This window comes from Lepus europaeus, chromosome 18 (assembly GCF_033115175.1).
Source record: "Lepus europaeus isolate LE1 chromosome 18, mLepTim1.pri, whole genome shotgun sequence".
In the NCBI taxonomy this organism is placed as follows: domain Eukaryota; kingdom Metazoa; phylum Chordata; class Mammalia; order Lagomorpha; family Leporidae; genus Lepus; species Lepus europaeus.
Window position 1 is genome coordinate 58,926,793 of NC_084844.1, and position 23,019 is coordinate 58,949,811.

At 41.8% G+C, this 23,019-nt stretch overlaps 1 protein-coding gene and 1 non-coding gene across 6 annotated transcripts in view; one reads left to right on the forward strand and one right to left on the reverse strand.

Moving 5' to 3' along the window:
* The window catches only part of ZNF286A (zinc finger protein 286A), a 56,488-nt gene extending 39,838 nt beyond the window's left edge, over positions 1 to 16,650 (forward strand). For 4 of the 5 annotated variants that reach the window (XM_062175710.1, XM_062175712.1, XM_062175713.1 and 1 more), the window contains 2 exons: positions 2,559 to 2,654; positions 13,707 to 16,650. In XM_062175710.1, the coding sequence (XP_062031694.1) occupies positions 2,559 to 2,654; positions 13,707 to 15,913 (2,303 nt within the window). In that variant the 3' untranslated portion in view covers positions 15,914 to 16,650. The remainder of the gene's footprint in view (positions 1 to 2,558; positions 2,655 to 13,706) is intronic. The other variant, XM_062175711.1, reaches the window with a different exon arrangement.
* Positions 16,651 to 19,692: 3,042 nt separating this feature from the next.
* On the reverse strand, positions 19,693 to 19,800 carry LOC133747374 (U6 spliceosomal RNA). Its single transcript, XR_009864329.1, has one exon. It is a non-coding gene; the product is annotated as a U6 spliceosomal RNA (small nuclear RNA).
* Positions 19,801 to 23,019: the final 3,219 nt, after the last annotated feature.

Here is a 23,019-nt window from a genome sequence, read left to right on the forward strand (position 1 = left end):
AAAAACAAAGTGGAGCAGACTTTCCGCTCGATCCCCCAGGTCAGCCCCAGATAAGAGCAGAGGCTACCACAGAAAATTGTAAACCTGGATCAAGATCATTTCTTTCGAGAATTGTAAGAGGAGACGAATCATGGCTTTACCAGGATGATCCAGAAGATACAGCACAGTCAAAGCAACGACTACTGAAGGTGGAAGTGGTCTTGTCAGAGCAAAGGTCATGGCAGCCGGTTTCTGGGATGCTTAAGGCATTTTGCTTGTTGACTTTCTCTGAGAGGCTGAAGAACAACAACATCTGCTTACAGAGTGTTTTTGAGAAAGTTGGTCAAAGCTCAGCCGAAAAACCACGCAGGAAAGCTTTCCCGGAGTGTCCTTCACCACGGTACTGCTCCTCCTCATCCCGCTTGTCGAACAAGGGTGCTTTTGTGAGTGTTTGTAGGGAAATCATCCTTCTGACTTGTTTTTGTTTGTTTCCTAATCTGAAAAGATCTTTAAAGAGTGCCCATTTTTCTTCAGTTAAAAAGCTATAGTGATGTGGTTAAAATCCCAGACCCCTCAGTTCTTTCATGTTGGACCAAGTGGCTGGTATCATTGTTTTTTTTTTGTTTGTTTGTTTGTTTGTTTTGGTTTTTTTGTTTTGTTTTGTTTTTTGTTTTTGACAGGCAGAGTGGACAGTGAGGGAGAGAAAGAGAGAAAGGTCTTCCTTTTGCCGTTGATTCACCCTCCAATGGCCGCCGCGGTAGGCGCGCTGCGGCCGGCGCACCGCGCCGATCCGATGGCAGGAGCCAGGTGCTTATCCTGGTCTCCCGTGGGGTGCAGGGCCCAAGCACTTGGGCCATCCTCCACTGCACTCCCTGGTCACAGCAGAGAGCTGGCCTGGAAGAGGGGCAACCGGGACAGGATCGGTGCCCCGACCGGGACTAGAACCCGGTGTGCCGGCGCCGCAAGGCGGAGGATTAGCCTAGTGAGCCACGGCGCTGGCTTGGTATCATTGTTTACAAGAATCTTCAACTTGTAAGTTCATGTTGAGAAATAACATTTTATTTTTTGTGTCTTTTTAATTCCATTTATCCATGAACTTTTTGAAGCCTTTTCATATGTTCTGTTGGAATCTAGTTCCAAAGCTTATTCTTGTCTATTCCATAAAGGAATTATCAGTGCTTCTAGAAAGAAACGAAACAAATGTTTTCATTTTCTTTTTAATTAATAATTAATTTGAAAAACAGAATGAGTGAGAGGGAGAGAAATCTTTCATCTACTGTCTCATTCTTCAGATGTCTCACAGCCAGAGCTGGACCAAGCTGAAGCCAGGATTCCAGTACTCAGCCTAGGTCTCCCACATGGATGGCAGGGACCCAACTACTTGAGCCATCTCCTGTTACTTCCCAGGGTGTACATTGGAAATGGAGACAGAATTCAAACCCAGGCCTCTGATATGGGTTGTGGGTGTCCCAAGCAGTATCTTGACCGCTATGCCAAACACCTACCCCGATTTTTTAAAAAAAATATTTATTTATTTATTTGAAATGAGAATTCCAAAGAGGCAGAGGGAGAGAGGGGTCCTCCATCTGCTGATTCACTCCCCAGATGGCCACAATGGGCAGAGCTGCACCAATCCAAAGCAAGGAGCCAGGAGCTTCCTCCAGGTCTCCAGTGTCGGTACAGGGACCCAAGAACTTGGGCCTTCCTCCACTGCTTTCCCAGGCCACAGCAGAGAGCTGGATTGGAAGTAGAACAGCCAGGACCTGAACCAGTGCCCATATGGGATGTCGGCACTGTGGGTAGCAGCTTTACCCACTGTGACACAGCACTGCCCCCCATTTTGTTTTTAAATTCGAGTTATTCCTGTGATCCATTATCCCATGAAACCATAGTATTAAGCTCCCTTGAGATAAATACCTTTATAATTATCTAGGTTGTTACTGTACAATAGAATGTTCTGCTATGATAGAAATCGGGGGACCAACGCTGTGACATAGTCGGCTCTAAGCCTCCGCCTGTTGTGCTGGCATTCCATATGGATTGTTCATGTACTGGCTGCTCCTCTTCTGATCCAGCTCTCTGCTATGGCCTGGGAAAGCAATGGAAGATGGCCCAAGTCCTTGGGCTCTGCACCTGCATGGAAGACCTGGAAGAAGCTCCTGGCTCCTAGCTTTGGATCAGCTCAGCTCAGGCCATTGCAGCCATTTAGGAAGTGAACCAACATATGGAAGACCTCTTTCTCTGTCTCTCCCTCTCTCTCTCTGTAACTCTACCACTCAAATAAAAATAAATTTAAAAAAAAAGAAATCTGTATCTCTGCTAGCCTATATTGCACATTCGAGCCACTTCTGGCTTTTGAGCAGTTCAAATTTGCTCCACCTAAAGAACTGATTTTTAAATTTTATTTAATTTAAAGTCCAGTTTAAACTGCCATGCATTGCTATTAGCAACTGTATTAGACAGTACAGCTCTGGATCTTCCTGTAATAGCCACTCTATGTGGCACATTGAGAACTGAGACTGAATTTGTCAGTAGTTCTCACAACATCAATCAAATTCTATTTATTTATTTTTGAATAGGCCTTGCAGTTTCCAAACCAGATATGATATCTCATTTGGAGAATGGAAAAGGACCCTGGGCAGTGGTGAGAGAAATTTCAAGAAGCCCCTATCCAGGTAAATTAATCAGAATCAAGAAAAATGGTTTTATTTCAAATAATATCATTGGGGAATGTTCAACGGAATATCTGAAATATTTTGGGGGGTACCTCTGCTCAGCATTGTCTCAGAGGAAACAATCTCCCCCTACCCCCTGCCCCATCCTCTTCCCTCTGCCTCTCCTCTCTCTGTTCTCTACTTTTGGTTTCCTGTCTCCTCCTACTCTGCTTTCTTAATTTTCAGAATTTTTTCTTCCTTTTTATTAGAACATGCACAAAATATCCCTGTCACTTTATCTTTTCCAGTTAATTCTGTTTTTCTTATTTGTTTCACCATTATCTGGCCTTCGTTCATTTCCTAAAAATGCTTTCTTATGCTAACCTTATTTCTTTTAAGCTAGACCTGTTTCTTTTAAGCTAAACCTATTTCAAACCAAAACTTATGGTTTAATTTTTCACTTGCAAGCCTGTTGAAACGTTGAGGGGAGCTTTCTTCCCTCCAGTTCTTTAACTAATCGAGAGTAAAAACAAGAAATGAATCAGTTGAGAATGAAAATGCAGTACCCACTTTGTCAGTACTTAATGCCTTTTTGTTTTGAGACAAGCTGGAGAATATGAAAGAGTAACTGGGATGGGGGTGAAAGTGTTTCCCTCAGATCAAGTGGACAAGGGCGGCTTCTGGAGAGGGGACGTTATTTATTTATTTATTTATTTATTTATTTGACAGGTAGAGTTACAGACAGTGAGAGGGAGAGACAGAGAGAAAAGTCTTCCTTCCGTTGGTTCACCCCCCCAAATGGCCGCCATGGCTGGAGCTGCTCCTATCCGAAGCGAGCTAGGTGCTTCTTCCTGGTCTCCCATGCGGGTGGAAGGCCCAAGCACTTGGGCCATCCTCCACTGCCTTCCTGGGCCACAGCAGAGAGCTGGACTGGAAGAGGAGCAACCGGGACTAGAACCCGGTGCCCATATGGGATTCCGGCACCACAGGCGGAGGATTAGCCAAGTGAGCACAGCACCAGCCCGGAGGAGAGGGGACATTTAAACTGGGCCCTGAAGGGTCAGAAGCAGCCATCCTGGGAAAGTGGAGAGATCATCTTGCCAGGCAAAGGGAATAGCAATGCAATATACCTGATAGGAAAAGGATTATAATACATCCTAGAAATCAAGAGGGATTTGCTGCTACAGAAGCTCAAGGGAGGGGGAGAGACTGGGAGGGAGTAAGGCTGGAGCTGGGGGGAAGCTGCCCCTGCAGGGCTTTGTAGATGATGGTAAGGAGCTTGGGTTCTAATCCGAGTGAATGCAAAGCATGGAAAGATTTCAATGAAAGACTTTTAGGAAACAACTCTGAGGGGCATAAAGCAGGCTAGGTTGAGAAGTTGTTCAAACAGTCTCGCCAAGATAGTAACTTGGTTAGGATCATGGTCTTGGAAAGACAAGTGGATTTCTAGTTGTCTTATCTTTGTTCATGGTTTTTGCCTTAAAGTCTGTTTTGTCCAATATTAATATCACCAAAGCATCCTCCTTTTGGTAATTGTTTTCTCTGCAGTTACCTCTTTTCATCTGTTCATTTCTAGTTTTTATGTATTTCTTTTATAAATAACATGGTCTATGTCTTTTGGAGTGTTTAGTCCATTTGCATATAATATGTTTATATATTAATCTAACTCTGCCATCTTTGGATATACTACCTCCTTTAGATGTACTACCTTTTATTGTTCTTTTTGCTTCCTTGGTAATTATTAATCAGTTGGTAATTATATCATTTTTTTTTTAACTTTTATTTAATGAATATAAATTTCCAGTGTACAGCTTATGGATTACAATGGCTTCCCCCCCCCATAACTTCCCTCCCACCCGCAACCCTCCCCTCTCCCGCTCCCTCTCCCCTTCCATTTGCATCAAGATTCATTTTCAATTCTCTTTATATACAGAAGATCAATTTAGTATAAAGATTTCAACAGTTTGCACCCACATAGAAACACAAAGTGAAACATACTGTTTGAGTACTAGTTATAGCATTAAATCACAATGGACAGCACATTAAGGACAGAGATCCCACATGGGGAGCAAGTGCACAGTGGCTCCTGTTGTTGACCCAACAAATTGACACTCTAGTTTATGGCGCCAGTAACCACCCTAGGCTGTCGTCATGAGTTGCCAAGGCTATGGAAGCCTTCCAAGTTTGCCGACTCTGATCATATTTAGACAAGGTCATAAAAGACAGAGTGAGGATAGTAACCAATGATCCTAAGAGTGGCATTTACCAGGTTTGAACAATTATACAGCATTAAGTGGGGAAGAGGACCATCAGTACACACAGGTTGGGAGTAGAGCCATTGGTGGTAGAGTAGAGGTTATGATTACAAAGGAATGAGGCCCAAGTGCACTAGACAGGGCCTAGAACAAAGGACAGAGTGATTATTAGAGGAGCTAAGAAAGGTGCTGTCTAAGCTACAATTAAGTTTTCTGATTGAGAGGCAAATAGAACCTGATAGAAGGGGCTTGATAATAATCTGGTGGGCTTTAGGCCTTGTAAATTCAGAGGCCCAGACCTATCTATCTCTTCACATGGGGTATATCCTAAGGGAGGTGTGAACCTCCTAGGGGAAGGCACTCTGTTGACTTTCATTACTTGGCTGGGCTGGGAGGAGAGCTGGCCAGGTAAAGGCAGGGGGCATCTCTAACAAGAAATTTACAGTTCTGCCTGCAATGTTGCTGACCTTACTTGACCATCCCCTCAGCTGCAGTGGTCACTTTGGAAGTTGGGCTGAGTGAAGGGCTTTTCAGCTTAGAGCCAATAAGATCTGTGGCTCTGACCTGGGCATCCTTCGACTCCAGGGCAGGTCCATTTCCAGTGATCCAACTCTTGGCAGAGCTGCCAGGGCTCTTCATAAGCTGACTTCTGCTGAAGCCCAGGCTTACCACATTGAAAGCCACTGCAGTGGACTGGCCTGTTGGGTCTCCTTGAGGGCAGATCACTGTACAGATCAGCCATTAATAGGCCTGCCACCCATTGCTTCTGATGCCGAGCTTTCTTTTCCTCCTGGTTTGTGTTAAAGCAGACCAGAGGATGCAAGTCAAGGGAGTGCCCGTTTCCCATCTCTAATCTTCGGTGGCCTGAACTACAAGTCTATAGTCACAGGCATGTTCTGTAGTAGTTTTTCTAAGGTAGACAATGCCCATGAGGAAAATTATATTCTCACTTTAAAACTTTCTTTCCCTTTGGTCTGAAAGGGAGGTTTTTTCTACTTACTGTATACTTCGCTGATGGCGAAGTGAATCTAGCTATGAGATTATTATTTAAGTTCTTATTTTGGCTATGCTATTGCAGAAAAATGTTAGCCATCTCTTTTATGAGGTCTAAAGATTAAATTGTGCATCCTACAGATTCCTTCATAATAGAATTAGTTTCCTACCTTGAAGAGAATAGAGAAATGAAAGAACAAGTTGGGCTTAGAATAGAGAAATGAGGGAGCAAGTCCTAGATCGCTTGCTGACAATAGCAATATTACATGAATACTTAGCAAACCGTTTCAACCATTAGATAACAACTTAAGAAAACATTTACCAGAAGGTCCAATGCCTTCTATAAATTTTAAGAATCATGTATTTGAAAACACCTCTTAAATATCTAACATGGTGTAGTTTGTTTAGCCAGTAAACTTAAGCACAACCATCTAAAATGTTTTTAGTTTCTTTCTACCAATAAGTCTAAAACATATGATACACAGATTCAGGTCACACAAATTAAAATGTATCTTTGATTGATTTTAGCAGCTTAAATTTATGGACAATCTTATCTATAAGCCATTTAAAATAAAATTCTTAATAAAATTTCCCCATGTGGACATACAATATGTACATACATATAATATAGCATAATAGACCAAGATAGCAATTTTAATAATAGCTTTTAAAATCTTTAACTCTTTTTGTAGATTGCCAATTGATTTGAATTGCTTTTTCTTCTTAGTAACCTCAGTTAACCATACTTTCTCTCAGTTGGTACTGTTAATACATTATTGGCTTCATCTGTTTACAGAGCCATCCCAAAGTACTGAATACAATAAAAGTGGCTGGAAAAAGTCCATAGGAACCTATAGGAGGACAGCTAAACACAGAACCAACAACGCTTTAGTTTTATGAGCAGCACATCATATATAACTGTGGATGACAAAAGACTTTAAGTCGCCATGTTTAAAATTATAAACTCATCAACCAACAAGAGACACTTGCTTACTTCACAGTATTTTTGAAAGCACCTGTAGGATTTTACAAGTATTTAACCCTTTAAGCCTCTGGGGCTTTCTCATTAAGATAACTATCATGTCTAGTAACACAAGATCATTAGACTTTTTAATTCTCAAACATTTGTATTAATAGCATTTTCCATTATAGAAACTTAAAGTCTGGTACCACATCACATCTTGACAGTACTTCTAATATACTCCAAATAGACTGATTAGTTGGTGTCTCTATAAGATGAGAGACATAGGTCCTTCGATTTTTTCAGTTGGGCCCAAACTGGAAAAACCAAAGTCCTGGATTTACTGGAAATTTTAGAGATCAGATTGTTTGAAACTTTGATTTTTTGAATGCCTGTCAAGAATGCCAAGAAGGCTCAAAATCCAAAATATCTGGTTGAAATAAGATTTCTTAAAATCATGACATAACATAGACCAAATTTGATCATTGTTACAAGGTGATTATTCAAATTTTTGAAAAAAGCACATATTTAAATAACCCATAGCTCTTAATAAAAGTTCAGCTGTTTTTGAACAATTAGAATTTAACAGACATCAAGAGAACATAATAGATTACTTTAACACATTGCTTTAACAGAGCATCAGAGTTTAATTCTATGTCAAAGAGAAATTGAGCTTCCTGTGATCTTTTGCTGTGAGGTTTCCTTCCTTTACCTTCTTTCATATTGTGACCATGTTTCTGTGTTTCTGTGTGTAACACATCTTTAAGCATCTTTTGCAGGGCAGGATGAGTGGCAACAAATTCTTTCAGTTTCTGTTTGCTATGAAAAGTCTTAATTTCACCTTCATTCACAAATGAGAGCTTTGCAGGGTATAATATTCTGGGCTGACAGTTTTTCTCTCTTAGTACCTGGGCTATGTCTCGCCATTCCCTTCTAGCTTGTAGGGTTTCTGATGAGAAGTCTGCTGTGAGTCTAATTGGAGATCCTCTAAGAGTGATCTGACGTTTCTCTCTTGCACATTTTAGGATCTTTTCTTTATGTTTCACTGTGGTGAGTTTGATTACAACATGTCGTGGTGAGGATCTCTTTTGGTCATGTTTATTAGGGGTTCTATAAGCTTCCTGTACTAAGATGCCTCTGTCCTTCTCCAAACCTGGGAAATTTTCTGCTAGTATCTCACTGAAAATGCCTTCTAATCCTTTCTCCCTCTCCATGCCTTCAGGAACTCCTAGAACCCGAATGTTGGGTTTTTTAATAGTATCCTGTAGATTCCTGACAATATTTTTTAGATTTCTAATTTCTTCTTCTTTTCTTTGGTTTGCCTGTTTCCTTTCCTGTTCTCTGTCTTCTAAGTCTGATATTCTCTCTTCTGCTTCTCCCATTCTGTTTTTAAGGCTCTCTAATGTGTTTGTCATTTGATCTATTGAATTCTTCATTTCATTATGATTTCTCGTCACTATCACAGTTTCATGTTCTAGTAGTTGTTTCATTTCATTTTGATTCCTCCTTAATATTTCATTTTCATGAGAGAGATTTTCTATCTTGTCCATGAAGGATTTCTGTAGTTCAAGAATTTGTTTTTGAGAACTTCTTAATGTTCTTATCAATTTTTTGAGATCCGCTTCTTGCATTTCTTCGATCTCATCATCTTCATAATCTTGAATTGGGGTGTCTTTTTCATTTGGGGGCTTCATAGTTTCTTCCTTGTTCTTGTTAGCTTGGTTTTTGCGTTTGTTGTTTGGCATGTTGGAGATATTTGGTTTCTTCACTGTGGTGTTTTTTCTTGTTACACTATGGCTCTATATTAAGTGGACTGTCTGCTTTCAGTGGAGCCTTAGAGGCTTGAGATGAGTGTGGACTGAGAGCTGTGTTTGGTTCCTCAGGGCTGAGGGTGTGTCAAAGATGACACTCCCAGGTTAGGTGTGGTAAATCTCTCTTTCTTTTTTTGATTTAAAAGGGAAGTAATTCCACACAGCTGAACGTAATTGGAGGTAGTTAGCAGGCAAATGATATACCCACAGGAGCCAGAGATCAGAAGCTCTTTCCCAAGGACCACACAGGGAATCTCTGCTGCCCTCAGTGTGAGCTCCAATTCTCCTGCAGTCTCCCACTGGGTTGCCAAGTTAGATGCTAATCTCCTGTTATTTCACCCCTCCCCCCAGAGTCAGGTTTTTCTGCTAGGCTCAGGGCTGGTGCAGACCTGAGGTCGCCCTGCTTATGACGTATGTCCAAAATGGCGCCTGCTCTGTCTTGCTCGCCTTTGAGAGGTGAGCGGAGAGAGAGAAACTTGTGTCCGTATCAGTCACTTTTTTTATTTTTTTTTTCTCTCTCTTCTAGTTAGCCTGGTGAACTTTTCCCCACGGAGTTTCAAGCCTCGTTCCCTCTAGCCTCCTCTTTCCGCTTGCCTGCTGGTATCTCGGGCTATGGAGGTTTGGCTCACCTCGTGTTCCAGCGCTGGTGCGTTGGGTCTGCCGCTGGTGTCCCGAACTTGGGCTCCCACGCTCTCCACGCAGGTCCACTGTGAATCACTAGTTCTGGAAGAGTTTCCTCTGCTGTTTCATCCCCTACTCTTCCTTGACCCTGCAGTATCTCCACTTATATTAAACTTTCTCTCGCCCCGGACTAAGTGTGCTCCCTGCCTATTCCGCCATCTTGCCGCCTCCTATATCATTTTTAATTGTTTGTTTAGTAGTTAAAACTGAGATGAAAGCATGCCTTCTTGAATCAATAATCTAATACAGGTTTCTCTCCTGTCCAAGAAATAGAAGGAAATTATAACAGCTTATTCCATTTACCTTTACTTAGATTTTATTGAAGTTATATATTTTAATTTTGTGTATCTCAGATCTCATCAGATATTATTATTTATTGCTTTATGTTGATTTCTATTTCTTTTTTTTTTTTCTTTTTTTTTTTTTTTTTTTTTTTTTGACAGGCAGAGTTAGAGAGACAGAGAGAAAGTTCTTCCTTTTTCCGTTGGTTCACCCCCCAAATGGCCACTATGGCTGGTGCATTGTGGCTGGCTACGCCGATCTGAAACCAGGAGCCAGGTGCTTCCTCCTGGTTTCCCATGTGGGTGCAGGGCCCAAGCACTTGGGCCATCCTCCACTGCCTTCCTGGGCCACAGCAGAGAGCTGGCCTGGAAGAGGAGCAACCAGGACAGAATCCGGTGCCTCAACCGGGACTAGAACCTGGTGTGCCGGCACCGCAGGCTGAGGATTAGCCTAGTGAGCCACGGCGCTGGCCCTCTATTGTTTCTTTATGTCTACTTTTTTTTTTCATTTCTGAGCCTTATCTGGGATAATGAACACTCATTTCCTTCTATTCAGATTGCTTCTGTCAAAGACTTTCCTTTGGTTTGGTTTGGTTTGGTTGGATTTTTTTGTTTGTTGCCACAAAAGGTCTTTATTTCACCTTAATTTTTCATGGATATTTTAAAAGATAAGCTTATTTTGGTATAAAAATTTTTTGAGATCCATACATTGTTTTTTCTTAATCTGCATTTCCCATAGACTTCATATGTTTTTTAAAATATTTATCTGGGTCCGGCACTATGGCGTAGCAGGTAAAGCCACTGCCTGCAGTGCCAGCATCCCATATAGGCACCGGTTCAAGTCCCAGCAGCTCCATTCCTGATCCAGCTCTCTGCTATGGCCTGGGAAAGCAGTAGAAGATGGCCCAAGTCCTTGGGCACCTGAACCCGCTCCTGACTCCTGGCTTTGGATCAGCACAGTTCTGGCTGTTGTGGCCAGTTGGGGAGTGAGCCAGCAGATGGAAAACCTCCCCCTCTCTCTCTCTTTCTCTCTCTCTCTCTTCTCCTCTCTCTGTGAAACTCTGACTTTCAAATAAATAAATAAATCTTTAAAAATAATAAAATATTTATCTATCTAAAAGGCAGAGTTACAGAGAGAGAGAAGGATCTTCCATCTGCCGATTCACTCCCCAAGTGGCTGCAATGACTGGGGCTGGGCCTGTCCAAAGGCAGGAACCAGGAGTTTCTTCTGGGTCTCCCCGTGGGTGCAGGGGCCTGAGCACTTGGGCCATCTTCTGCTGCTTTCCCAGGTGCATTAGCAGGGAACTGGATCTGAAGCAGAACAGCTAGAACTCGAACCAGTGCCCATATGGGATGCTGGTGTTGTAGGCCAGGGCTTTAACCCGCTGTGTCACAGCGCCGGCCCATCCATTTGGTTTTTATTTTATATTTTATAATTCTTTTTTAAGATTTTTTACCTGTTTTGAAAAGATGAGCAAAAGAAGGAGGGAGAGACAGAGAGATCTTCATCTGCTGGTTCACTCCCCAAGTGGCTGCAATAAACAGGTCTGGGTCACACCAAAGCCAGGAGCCAGGAATTCCTTCCTGGTCTCCCAGATGGGTGACAGAGGACCAAGCACCCAGGCAATCCTCCACTGCCTTCCCAGGCATGGCCCCTGTGCTTTATAATTGTTTGATGAAATTATTAATATTTTCTTAATGTTATTGAATATTGTTGTCATTAGAGAAAAGTCTGTGGAAGCCGTGGGGTTCTTGTCTTCATGCAAGAAAGAATTCAGACATGAGACAGAGAGCAAAGTGATAAAGTTTTGTTACTGGTGGATGGCAGGGTTCTTGTCTTCACGCAAGAAAGAATTCAGGCATGAGACAGAGAGTAGTAGAAAGTAAAATAGCAAGGTTTATTAGGGTAGGGACATCCGTAAGAACGGATGGGCACCTCTCCAGACAGAACCTGACGGAGACTGCCCAGTCGCTCAGACTGGGGGAAGAGCGAGGTTAATTGGTTGAGTGGAGAATACACCTGACCAGGCCAGGTGGGCGGCTCAGCATGGGTCTTGCCCTCCCGCCTCTGTTCCTCTTGGAACAAAGGACTTTTTGGATGTAAATAGAAAAACTCCTATCTGAGTTTTCCCTGTGAAGTTATCAGCCTTGCCCCTGCCTTAGAGGAGCCTTAGAGGAAGGATGGTTATCGGGTAGAAGGGGCAGGGCGTTTAAAGTGCAGATACTGGCTGCACATGGAAGGTTATCGGGATGACTTTGAGATGCATATGCTGGACCTAGATGTTTCCTTAGGCTTTGTCACACACACATAAGCTCATATCTGACTTCCTACATAGAATAGAAGGGACAGATAGAGAAAGTGCCCAGTCTCTTGGACTGGGGTAGAACAAGGTTACATGGTTGAGTGGAGAAAATATACCTGGGCAGGCCAGGTGGGCGGCTCAGCAGAGAGGCTGAGGACTGAGCGCACAGTCTGTTTGGACTCCCTAGATTTTTAAGGGAGCCTGTTTATGCACCTCTCCCTCTCCTCCAGGACAAAGGATGGGGAGTTCTGACAGAAGGGTTTCTTGGGTGAAAATTAGCAAATTCCTTGCTGGATTTGCTGGTGGTGGGACAGAGTAGAGGGTCTTCCCTTAGGGCGACTGAGGTTTTATTGCCCCATGTTATCAGGTAACCCCTTTGGGCCTGGAGAGAGAATTCTCCTGGGAGCTTTCCTTGGGGGCGGGCTGGGACCACCTGGGAGGTCAACAGGGTCTGAGCAGGACTTTGAAGTGCAAGATGCTGGGCTTCTGGAGCTTCCATAGTAGGTGCTGGTCTTCAGGCCTTTCTCACACACTCATAGGCTAAATTTCTGCCTTCCTACCTAACATTGTTAAGGTTATTTTAAAGTTTATGGATTGGGGGTCGGTGTTGTGGCATAATGGGTGTAAGTATCTCCTGCAGTGCTGGCATCCCATATGGACACAAGTTCAAGTCCCAGCTGCTCCACTTCCAGTCCAGCTCTCTGCTAATGTGCCTGGGAAAGCGGCAGAGGATGCCCAAGTCCTTGGGCCCCACACCCACATGGAAGACCCAGTTGAAGCTTCTGGTTCCTGGCTTCATTGTGGCCCAGCCCTGGTTATTGAGGCCATTTGGAGAGTGAAACAGTTGATGGAAGATCGATCTCTCTCTCTCTCTCTCCCTCCCTCCCCCCCCCACACTGTCTTTCAAGTAAATAAAGTAAATCTTTTAAAAAATAAACAATTTATAGATTAATTTTAAAGTTTATGGTCATTTTAAAATATATGGATTAATTTTTAGATCTGTTCCTGGTTTTTTTTTTCTCACATGACCTTTGTCTACTTGTGTATGCCTATTAGTTTTGGTTGTCAAGAATTGGCTATTAAAACCTATAGCAGTAATTTGAAATTGTATAGTATATAATCTTTTCTCACCAAGGATTAATATTTGCTTTTGATGGGCTGCTGTATTAGGGGATCTAACAATCCTCAGCTACCTTGATTCAATTGGAAATTTAACTGAGCTGATTATTCCTTGAACAACCTGGTCTGATTTTTTTATTCATCCTGTCCTTAGAGCATATCACCTTGAAGTTCCAAGCAAATCCTATGAGTCCCAGTGATGATCCCTTTGGTCACCCTAAATTCAAATCTTGTCTTTCCATACAAGTCTATTAAAAATTCTTAACTATTTAGTCTCACGTATTTCATGGAGAATTCTCAGGCATTGGTCTCCCATCACCACTGCCTCTAGGGTCTGCATGAGGCATAAGCTGGAGCCAGGTATCAAATGCAGGTGCTCTGTTGTGGGATGCAGGTACCTTAACTAGCATCTTAACCACTAAGCTAAATGCCTGCTCCATGGATTTTTTTTTAATAGGAAAAAATATCATTGAATGTGCCACTTTGATTATTTGCTCAACCACCTTCCCTTAATCTTACCTTTTTCTTCCTAGAAATTAAGGTCAATTTGCAGCAGTTAAAACCAAATGTTCATTTACCAGTCATTTTTCACATGAATTATCCCATGTAGTGAGATTTCCTCAATTTAGGAAGTAGAAGTTATTTGATTTTCTCTTTTTCCCTCCCTAGACTTGGAAACTAAACTTGCAACCAGGAATGCTATACTAACAGAGGATACTTCTGAAGATTTATCACAGGAGACCATAGTGGAGAAACTCAGAGAAAATGGCCTATGGGATTCCAGAATGGGAAGATTATGGACATGGAATGACAGGATTTTGAGACTGCAAAATAGTCAGGAGAATCACTTGAGTCAAAAGATTGTTACACACAAGAAAATGCCCACTGGTCACAGAGGCTTTAGATTTGGATCTGTTCTTTTTCCAGAACCAAAAGTTGTCACAGAAGAGCCCCACAGAAAATTCCAAACACAAGAGGAAGGTTTCACAACAAATTTAAATTTGATTACAGATATCCACTTGGGGAAGATAATTGGCAAGGATCCAGAGGGCAGCAAATCCACAAGGCAGACTTCAGAACTCACTTTGAGGGAAAAATCAAATAATAAAGAAAAACCCTATAAATGTGGCACATGTGAAAAAGCCTTTCGCTATAGGTCATTACTCATTCAACATCAGAGAACGCACACTAAAGAAAAACCTTATAAATGTAGTGAGTGTGGGAAAATGTTCAGCCAGCCCTCGTATCTTAGTCAGCATAAAAAAATTCACACTGGAGAAAAACCCTACAAATGTAATGAATGTGGAAAAGCCTTCATTGCTTCTTCGTCACTTATGGTACACCAGAGAATTCATACTAAAGAGAAACCTTATCAATGCAATGTCTGTGGAAAATCCTTTAGCCAGTGTGCCCGCCTTAATCAGCACCAGAGAATCCAGACTGGAGAGAAACCCTATAAATGCAGTGAGTGTGGGAAAGCCTTTAGTGATAAGTCAAAACTGGGAAGACATCAGGAAACTCACAACGGGGAGAAACCCTACAAATGTAGTGATTGTGGGAAAGCCTTTAGGAATAAGTCGTATCTTAGTGTACATCAGAAGACCCATACTGAGGAGAAACCATATAAGTGCACTGAGTGTGGAAAATCTTTCAAGAATACAACAATTTTTAATGTTCATCAGAGAATTCATACTGGAGAAAAGCCCTTCAGATGCAATGAGTGTGGGAAAGCCTATAGAAGTAACTCAAGCCTTATTGTACACATCAGAACTCACACTGGGGAAAAGCCCTACGAATGTACTGCATGTGGGAAAGCATTCAACCGCATAGCAAACTTCACAGAACATCAGAGAATCCACACTGGAGAAAAACCCTATAAATGCAGTGAATGTGGGAAAGCATTCATTAATTATTCATGCCTTACTGTACACCACAGAATGCATACAGGAGAGAAACCTTATAAATGTGATGAATGTGGAAAGGCCTTCATGCGTTCCTCATCTCTAATCATACATCAGCGTATTCACACTGAAGAGAAACCTTATCTGTGTAACGAATGTGGGGAGTCTTTCAGAATAAAGTCACACTTAACTGTACATCAGAGGATTCATACTGGAGAGAAACCTTACAAATGCACTGACTGTGAGAGAGCATTCACCAAAATGGTGAATCTCAAGGAGCATCAGAAAATCCACACTGGAGTGAAACCATTTACATGTTACGACTGTGGAAAGTCATTCAGGACTAAGTCCTACCTTATTGTACACCAAAGGACCCACACTGGAGAAAAACCCTACAAATGCAATGACTGTGAGAAAGCTTTCACTAATACATCACAGCTTACTGTGCATCAAAGGAGGCACACTGGAGAGAAACCTTATAAATGTAATGAATGTGGGAAGGTTTTCACAAGTAATTCTGGCTTTAATACCCATCAAAGAACACATACTGGAGAGAAGCCATTTAAATGTAATGACTGTGGGAAAGCATTTAGCCAGATGGTACATGTCACAGAACATCAGAAAATCCACAGTGGGGAGAAGCCCTATAAGTGTGATGTCTGTGGAAAAGCCTTCAGGAGGGGTTCCTACCTTACGGTGCACTGGAGAACACACACTGGAGAAAAACCCTATACCTGTAAGGACTGCGGCAAAGGTTGTATTACTCTGTCACAGCTAACTCTACACCAGAGAATTCACACTGGGGAGCGGCCCTATAAATGTGAAGAATGTGGGAAAGCCTTCAGAACTAACTCGGACTTCACCGTACACCTGAGAATGCACACTGGAGAAAAACCCTACAAATGCAACGAGTGTGGAAAAGCTTTCAGGAGCAGCTCAAGCCTTACCGTACATCAAAGGATACATCAGAGATAAATTCAGTTAATGTAGAAGACAATAAATCATTTAGCCAGATGCCAACGCCATAAAGGAACCTGAGGAATTCACCAGAAATTACAGGAGAGACACTCTATAAATACATTGAATTGTGGAGAGGCATTTAACCATACTAAATTTTAGCAACTTTGAGAAAATTCACACTAGAGGAAAATAATGGACAAATGAAAACCTTCATTCTAATTTCATCATTTACTCATCCAACAGATAACTTCAGTTAGTCGCCCATACATGCATTTGACTTTTTTGCTCTTGGTTTATCTGTCTTTTCCTGTAAGACTGGGAGTACTCTATGTATTTTTGAGGTTAATCTTGTTGTGTGTAGGAAATCTTTCTTCTCAATCTAGTATTTGTCATTATACCCGTCAATGAAGTCACATTTTAATTTTTAATAATAAAATTCATCTTTTCCTTTTTAGATTTCTTGATTCACTTTTTCTTATTAAGATTTATTTATTTACTTGAAAGTCAGAGTTACACAGAGAGAGAAGGAAAGGCAGAGAGAGAGAGAGAGAGAGAGAGAGAGAGAGAGGTCTTCCATCCGCTGGGTCACTCCCCAATTGGCCACAACAGCTGGAGCTGTGCCAGTCCGAAGCCAGGAACCAGGAGCTTCTTCCAGGTATCCCATGTGGGTGCATGGCCCCAAGGACTTGGGCCATCTTCCACTGGTTTCCCAGGCTGTAGCAGAGAGCTGGATCGGAAGAGAAGCAGCCGGGACCAGAACCTGCACTCATATGGGATGCTGGCGCTTCAGGCCAGAGTGTTAACTCGCTGTGCCACAGTGCTGGCCCCAAACACTTTATTTAAAAAAGATCTTGATTCCTAGATTATACATTGTTCTAAGTTTGATTTTTTTTTTTCTTTTTTACATTTAAATCTTTAATCCACTTAAACTAGGGGGCTGTTCATGGAAGAGCTACTCCAAATGGCCATTAACCTGTGACAAGATTTGAACCCAAGTAGTACTCTGGGAAATGCAGACTAAACTACCAATGAGTTCAAGCTTCCACTCATGGAGATGGAAAAAATTAAGAGATCTGTTGCTAATGGGACTTGGGAGACATGTGTATTTTTGTTTTTTTGCTTGTTTGTGAGGAACTTTGGTTTATTTTGGGAGATGGCACATTTAAAAGTCAAAAAAGTATTTAAGTGTTTTGTTTAAAAAAAATTTATTTGAAAGAGTTACAGAGAGAAGTAGACACACACACACAGAGGTCTTCCATCCGCTGGTTCACTCCCCAAATGGTCACAATGGCTGGAGCTGAGCCGATCAGCAGCCAGGAACTTCTTTTGGGTCTCCCATGTGGGTGCAGGGGCCCAAGGACCTGGGCCATCCTCTGCTGTTTTCCCAGGCACCTTAGCAGAGAGCTGGATTGGAAGTGGAGCAAGCAGCCCATATGAGATGCCAGCACTGCAGGAAGAGAATTAACCTAGTGCACCACAGGGCCAGCCCCTAAGATGTTTTCATAAAATTAAGGGAGCAGCCCATACAAATAACCAGTTATTCTTACCCAAAAGTGTTCTAGTTTGTATTTGTACCAGCAGTCCAGCAATGCAAACTATTTAAAATATATGTATTTATCCTTTGACCTAGAAGATGCAATTTTGAGAATTTTTCCCATGGAAATGAAAATAATATAATTGTATGAGAATACAAATAAATAAGAGTGTTTCCTGAAGTATTGTTTAGAGGGAGAGGGAGAAAAGCCCCATTTGGAAAAAGTAAGCACACATTACTAGATCAATTGTGATAAATCCTTATCTTGAAGCCACATGAGGGTTCTCTCTGTGCGGGAGAACTTCATGATAGTTCCACAATGTTTTGGTAAATGATTGTTTTATAGCAGGAATGCATATACCCAAGGTTTTGTCTTTGTTAATGATCACACCAAGCATTATGTACTTCTGTGTGTATGTGATTGGATGTGCATGGAGAGAGGAATGGAAGACTATACACCAGGTATCAATACTAGTTACCTGTGGGGAGAAGGGAAGAGGAGGAGACTGGAAAAATAGAAACATGCAAATGTAGCATATATGGCATAAAACTGTATGTAATATTCTATATTTATGTGAACTTTGAAGAGACAAATGAAGTAGTCTCTGGAAACAATGGTGGTTGTTTCAGGGTTGGTGGACTATCAGGTGCTTTTTGTTTGACTTCTCTGTGTGTGTAAGTTTTTCTTTACAATTAGTATGTAATATTTACATAAAAAATGAAAAACATTTTTCCTGTGAAGCAAATTTATTTGACACCTACTGTGTGCCAGGAACTCCTATAGGTTTGCTTATACATTGGTGAGGGAAGGGCACTCTTGGGTCTGAAAGCATGAGAATTGGTTCTAATGTTGGGTAGACTCCTGAAAACACACCCAGTTCCTGTTCCTTCCACTCCCTGAATTTCATTTGGAGGAAGTAATGAAAAGTTCAAATGAATGACATGCCCCAAAATATCTGGAACTTATGTACAGGCTGTAGACCAGAAGACTACAAGTCTCAAAAAAATAGTTCCAGGGGCCAGCACTGTGGCCCAGCAGGTAAAGTCGCCACCTACAGTGCCAGCATCCCATACAGGCTCCAGTTCAAGTCCCGGCTGCTCCACTTCCGATCCAGCTCTCTGCTGTGGCCTAGGAAAGCAGTAGAAGATGGCCCGAGTCCTTGGGCCCCAGTACCTGCATGGGAGACCTGGAAGAAGCTCCTGGGCTCCTGGCTGTGACCTGATCCAGCCCCAGTGACTGTGGTCATTTGGGGAGTGAACCAGCAGATGGAAGACACTTCTTTTCATTTCATTTTTTCCAGGGTGGGGTATGTGTGTTACTTGTTTTTAGTCCTCTGGAAGATTGTAAAAGAGTGGCATCACTGGTATTGCTGTTACTTTTTGCCATATGTATTTTCCATAAAAATCACCAATGAAGCTTTCTTGGGCTAGTTTTCTTTGAAGAAAGTTTTCAATTATGGATTCTATTAGCTTGATATTAATTATTAATTTTATATAGGATGATTCAAATTTTCTATCTCATGTAAGTTTTGGAAAGCAATTTTTGTTGATAATTTGTCCATATCATTTCACCACAATAACCTAATTTTTGACTTTCAATAATTCATAATATCTTCTTATCACATATCTGTACAATTTAAAGTGAAGACCCCCTTTTCAGTCCCCATATTGGTAACTGTGTGCTCTCTTTTTAAAGTTTTCTTGATCAGGCTATCTAGGGATTTAATACCTCAATGTTTTAAAAAAGTCTCAACTTTTACTCAGCCAGTTTTCATATTATTACCTCCTATGTATTCTATTTAGATATGATTCACTTCCTTTTGTAGATTCTTTGAATGAGATCTTCGATGGTTGCTAATATTTGTATTTATGCATTTCTTCATGAGTACCTATTTATCTGCATCCAATAGGTTTTTATTTTATCATTTTTATTGAGGCATAATAAACATGGAACAAGTTGTATCTAATTTAACCTTACTTTCTTTTAAAAAGATTTATTTATTTATTTATTTATTTATTTGAAAGAGTTACACAGTGAGAGACAGGTCTTCCATCCGATGGTTCACTCCCCAAATGGCCACAATGGCTGGAGCCGCGCCACATGGGTGCAGGAGTCCAAGGACTTGGGCCATCTTCTACTGCTTTCCCAGGCCATAGTAGAGAGCTGGATTGGAAGAGGAGCAGCCAGGACTAGAACTGGTGCCCATATGGGATGCCGATGTTTCAGGCCAGGGCATTAACCCGTGGCCCCTATCACCTTAACATTTTGATGATTTTTTTAATGGAACAATGCATTGCATGTGCAGCAGCCATGCTAATCTTCTGTGTCTCATTCTAGTGTCAGTCTATGTGCTGTCGAAGTGAGCACCTAATGGGCTTTCACAAACGTAGAACCACCACCACTATCAAGCTATTTTCAGTGCATACAAATTTAGGATTCTTACATCCTCCAGTTGAGCTGATACTTTTGTCAATAATAAATAGCCTCCTCTGGCTGTCTAATTTCTTTTTTTACAATCAGGGTTTTTTTTTTGTTTTTTTTTTCCGATCCTAATATAATTGAGGCAATTTTCCTTTGGTTAGTATTTGTATGGTATGGTAGGCAGAATTCTACAATGGTCCCCAAATTCCCAGCTCCTGGTGTGCATGCAGTTCCCAGCTATTCAAACACTAAAAACCAAGTGCTTTTGTGAAGGGATTTTACAAGTTTAATTCATTTAAAATTAATTAAGGTTCTAAGTCAACTAACCCCAAGGAAAATGGCCCTCAGTGGGTGTGACATAACCAGGTGAGAAATGGTGAGAAATGTGGTGCTCTGCTGGTGAGAAAGGTTTCATACCATGCAGAATCAGGGTGAGACATCAGCTTTGTGGCTGATGTTGAAGATGGCGGGGCTATGTCCCAAGGAGTGTAGGCAAACTTTGGCGACAGAGCAGTGTGTGGACAACAGCCAGCAAAGAAACGGGGCACTCAGCTCTGCTCACAAGTTGACGAGTTTGCACGTGGCTTCTTCCCAAGTCCCCAGGTGGAACGCAATCCAGTTGACCCCTTGATTTCAGACTTGAGACCCAGACAGCGAATGCTCAGATTTCTGACCGACACAGCTGTGAGCTAATACAAGGTTGGTCTTACACAGCAATAGAAAACATTACACATTGTGTATCTTTTTTGCACTCTTTTACTTTCAGCTAATCTCTTCTTAAAGCAAATTTCTTGTAAGCAGTATATATGTAGGCATCATTTTTATCTTGTCTAATGATCTTTGTTAATCAGAGTGTTTAATCCATTTACATTTAATGTCATTGCTAGTACAGTTAGATTTAAATTTTTCATTTTGTTATTTAATCCATTTCTTTCTTTATTTCCCCTTTCTTGTTTTTCCGTACATTAACCAGAAGTTTTTCATTATCTCATTTTTTTTACTCTATTCGATGTAATATACACTCACTAATTATTTAGAGCAGTGGTTCTAAAAACTACTTTCATAATAACTCTGAGACATTATTTGCCTTTTTCACTCTTGTTCTCTTGAATGAACAGTGAGGTTTTCCAGAAACTACATGACATGTGATATTGCAGAACATTTAGTGCAGAAGGAAATATGCTAATTCACCTACCTTAAGCCCTTGTTACAAACTTAACAGTACCCAGCCCCTCCACCCACCACCCCTGCCAAAACTCCTGTATAGAAGCCCTAACACCCAGCATCTCAGAATGTGACTGTGTCTGGAAACAGAATCCTGAAAGATGTGATTAATTAAAGATGAGAGCCTCAGGATTGGCCCTACTCCAATCCAACCACTTTTCCAAATAAGAAGGGGACATTGGAACAGGGCGAGACAAGAGAGAAGCTATCAGCAACCCAAGGAGAGGGACCTCCGGAGAAGCAAGCCCTCTAGGCATTTTCATGTTGGACCTCCATCCAACATCCAGAATTGCAAGAAAACCGATTTCTATCCTGTAAGCCGTCCAGTCTGCTGTGTTTTATTACCACAGCCCTGCAAACTAAGACGTTAAAGAGACGTGCTAGAATGGAAAACACTACCACTCTTTGCATCCAATTTTTTGGCTTAAAAATATTTGTATTAAGATTTTCCAATATCATGTTGTGGGTTATTTTTTCAATAAATATTGTTAACTTTTATCATTTTAATTTCAAATACCAGGGCCAGCTCTGTGGTGTAGCGGGTAAAGCCGCAGCCTGCAGTGCTGGCATCCCATATGGGTTTGAGTCCCGGCTGCTCCACTTCCGATCTAGCTCTCTGCTATGGCCTGGGAAAGCAGTAGAAGATAGCCCAAGTCCTCAGGCCTCTGCACCTGCATAGGAGACCTGGAAGAAGCTCCTGGCTCCTGGCTTGGAATCAACGCAGTTCCGGCAGTTGCAGCCAATTGGGGAGTGAACCAGCGGATGGAAGACCTCTCCCTCTCCCTCTCTCTGGCTCTCCTGCTCTCTCTGTGTAACTCTGACTTGGGTACTTGGGTCTCTGCCACCCACGTGGGCAATCCAAATGAATGAAGCTCCAGGCTCCTGGCTTTGGTCTGGTCCTGCCCAGCTATTGCAGGCATTTGGGGAGTTGAAGAGCAGATCAAAGATTGTGTGCGCGCGTGTGTGTGTGTATGTGTGTGTATGTCTATGTCACCATGCCTTTTAACAATCTCTTTCTTTCTCTCTCTCTCTCTCTCTCTCTCTCTCTCTCTCTCCCTTTCAAATAAATTAAAATTGTAACTGGGGGAGGATACCATTTTAAGTAGTTATGAGTTTCTTGTTTTCATTTTTCTCTAGCTACTTACTAGTTTCTCTTTGCCCTTGGATTTTTTATGTTCCACTGCAATGTCCCTGGGTGTAGACTTTGTTTTGAAATCATAGTTGAAATTTGTAGAGCTTGAGACAGTCCTGTGACGTCTTTCATCAGTGTGGGAAAATTGTCAGCCGGCTCTCTTCAAATATTGCATCTGTCCCATGCCCTCTCTCCCCCTCATTCCGATTCCAATTATAGATGGGCTAGAACTCTTCACTGAGTTCCAAATGTCTCGTCGTTTGCAGTATTTCCCATCTTTTTTATCTTTCTGTACATCAAAGTGGATACCTTTTGCTCACCTGTATTTTTGTCTTCTAACATCCATTGTGCTTGCTTTTAATCTATTAGACCTGTTTTTAATTTTCATCAGTTTATTTCTGAAACTTCCATCTTATTTGGATTTTCTAGTTATCTGCTGAAACCCTCCGTACTTTGCTCTGTCTTGCTGGTTGTTGTAGTGCTGTCTAAGTCCTTGGCTCTTAGCTGCAGTAGCTTCTTCACTTCTGGGTTTACTCCTATTTCCTGCTGTCTGGTCACATGAACTTTTTGCTTCTCCACATACCTTCCACTATTTCATTTGATACCAGAAAGTATAGATGAGACCACTGTAGGGAGCCCTAATTTATCCTCCACCAAAGTGGGCTAAGCTTCATTTCAGCAGTATTCTAGTGGGTCACCCCAATCCCATTGATGGTCAGCTTTGGACTTTGCTTCAGTTTTGCCCTCCATCCTAGCGCATGGTCCTCTTGGGAGCCAATGGAAGCTCCAAGGTGTTTACTAAGCTCCTC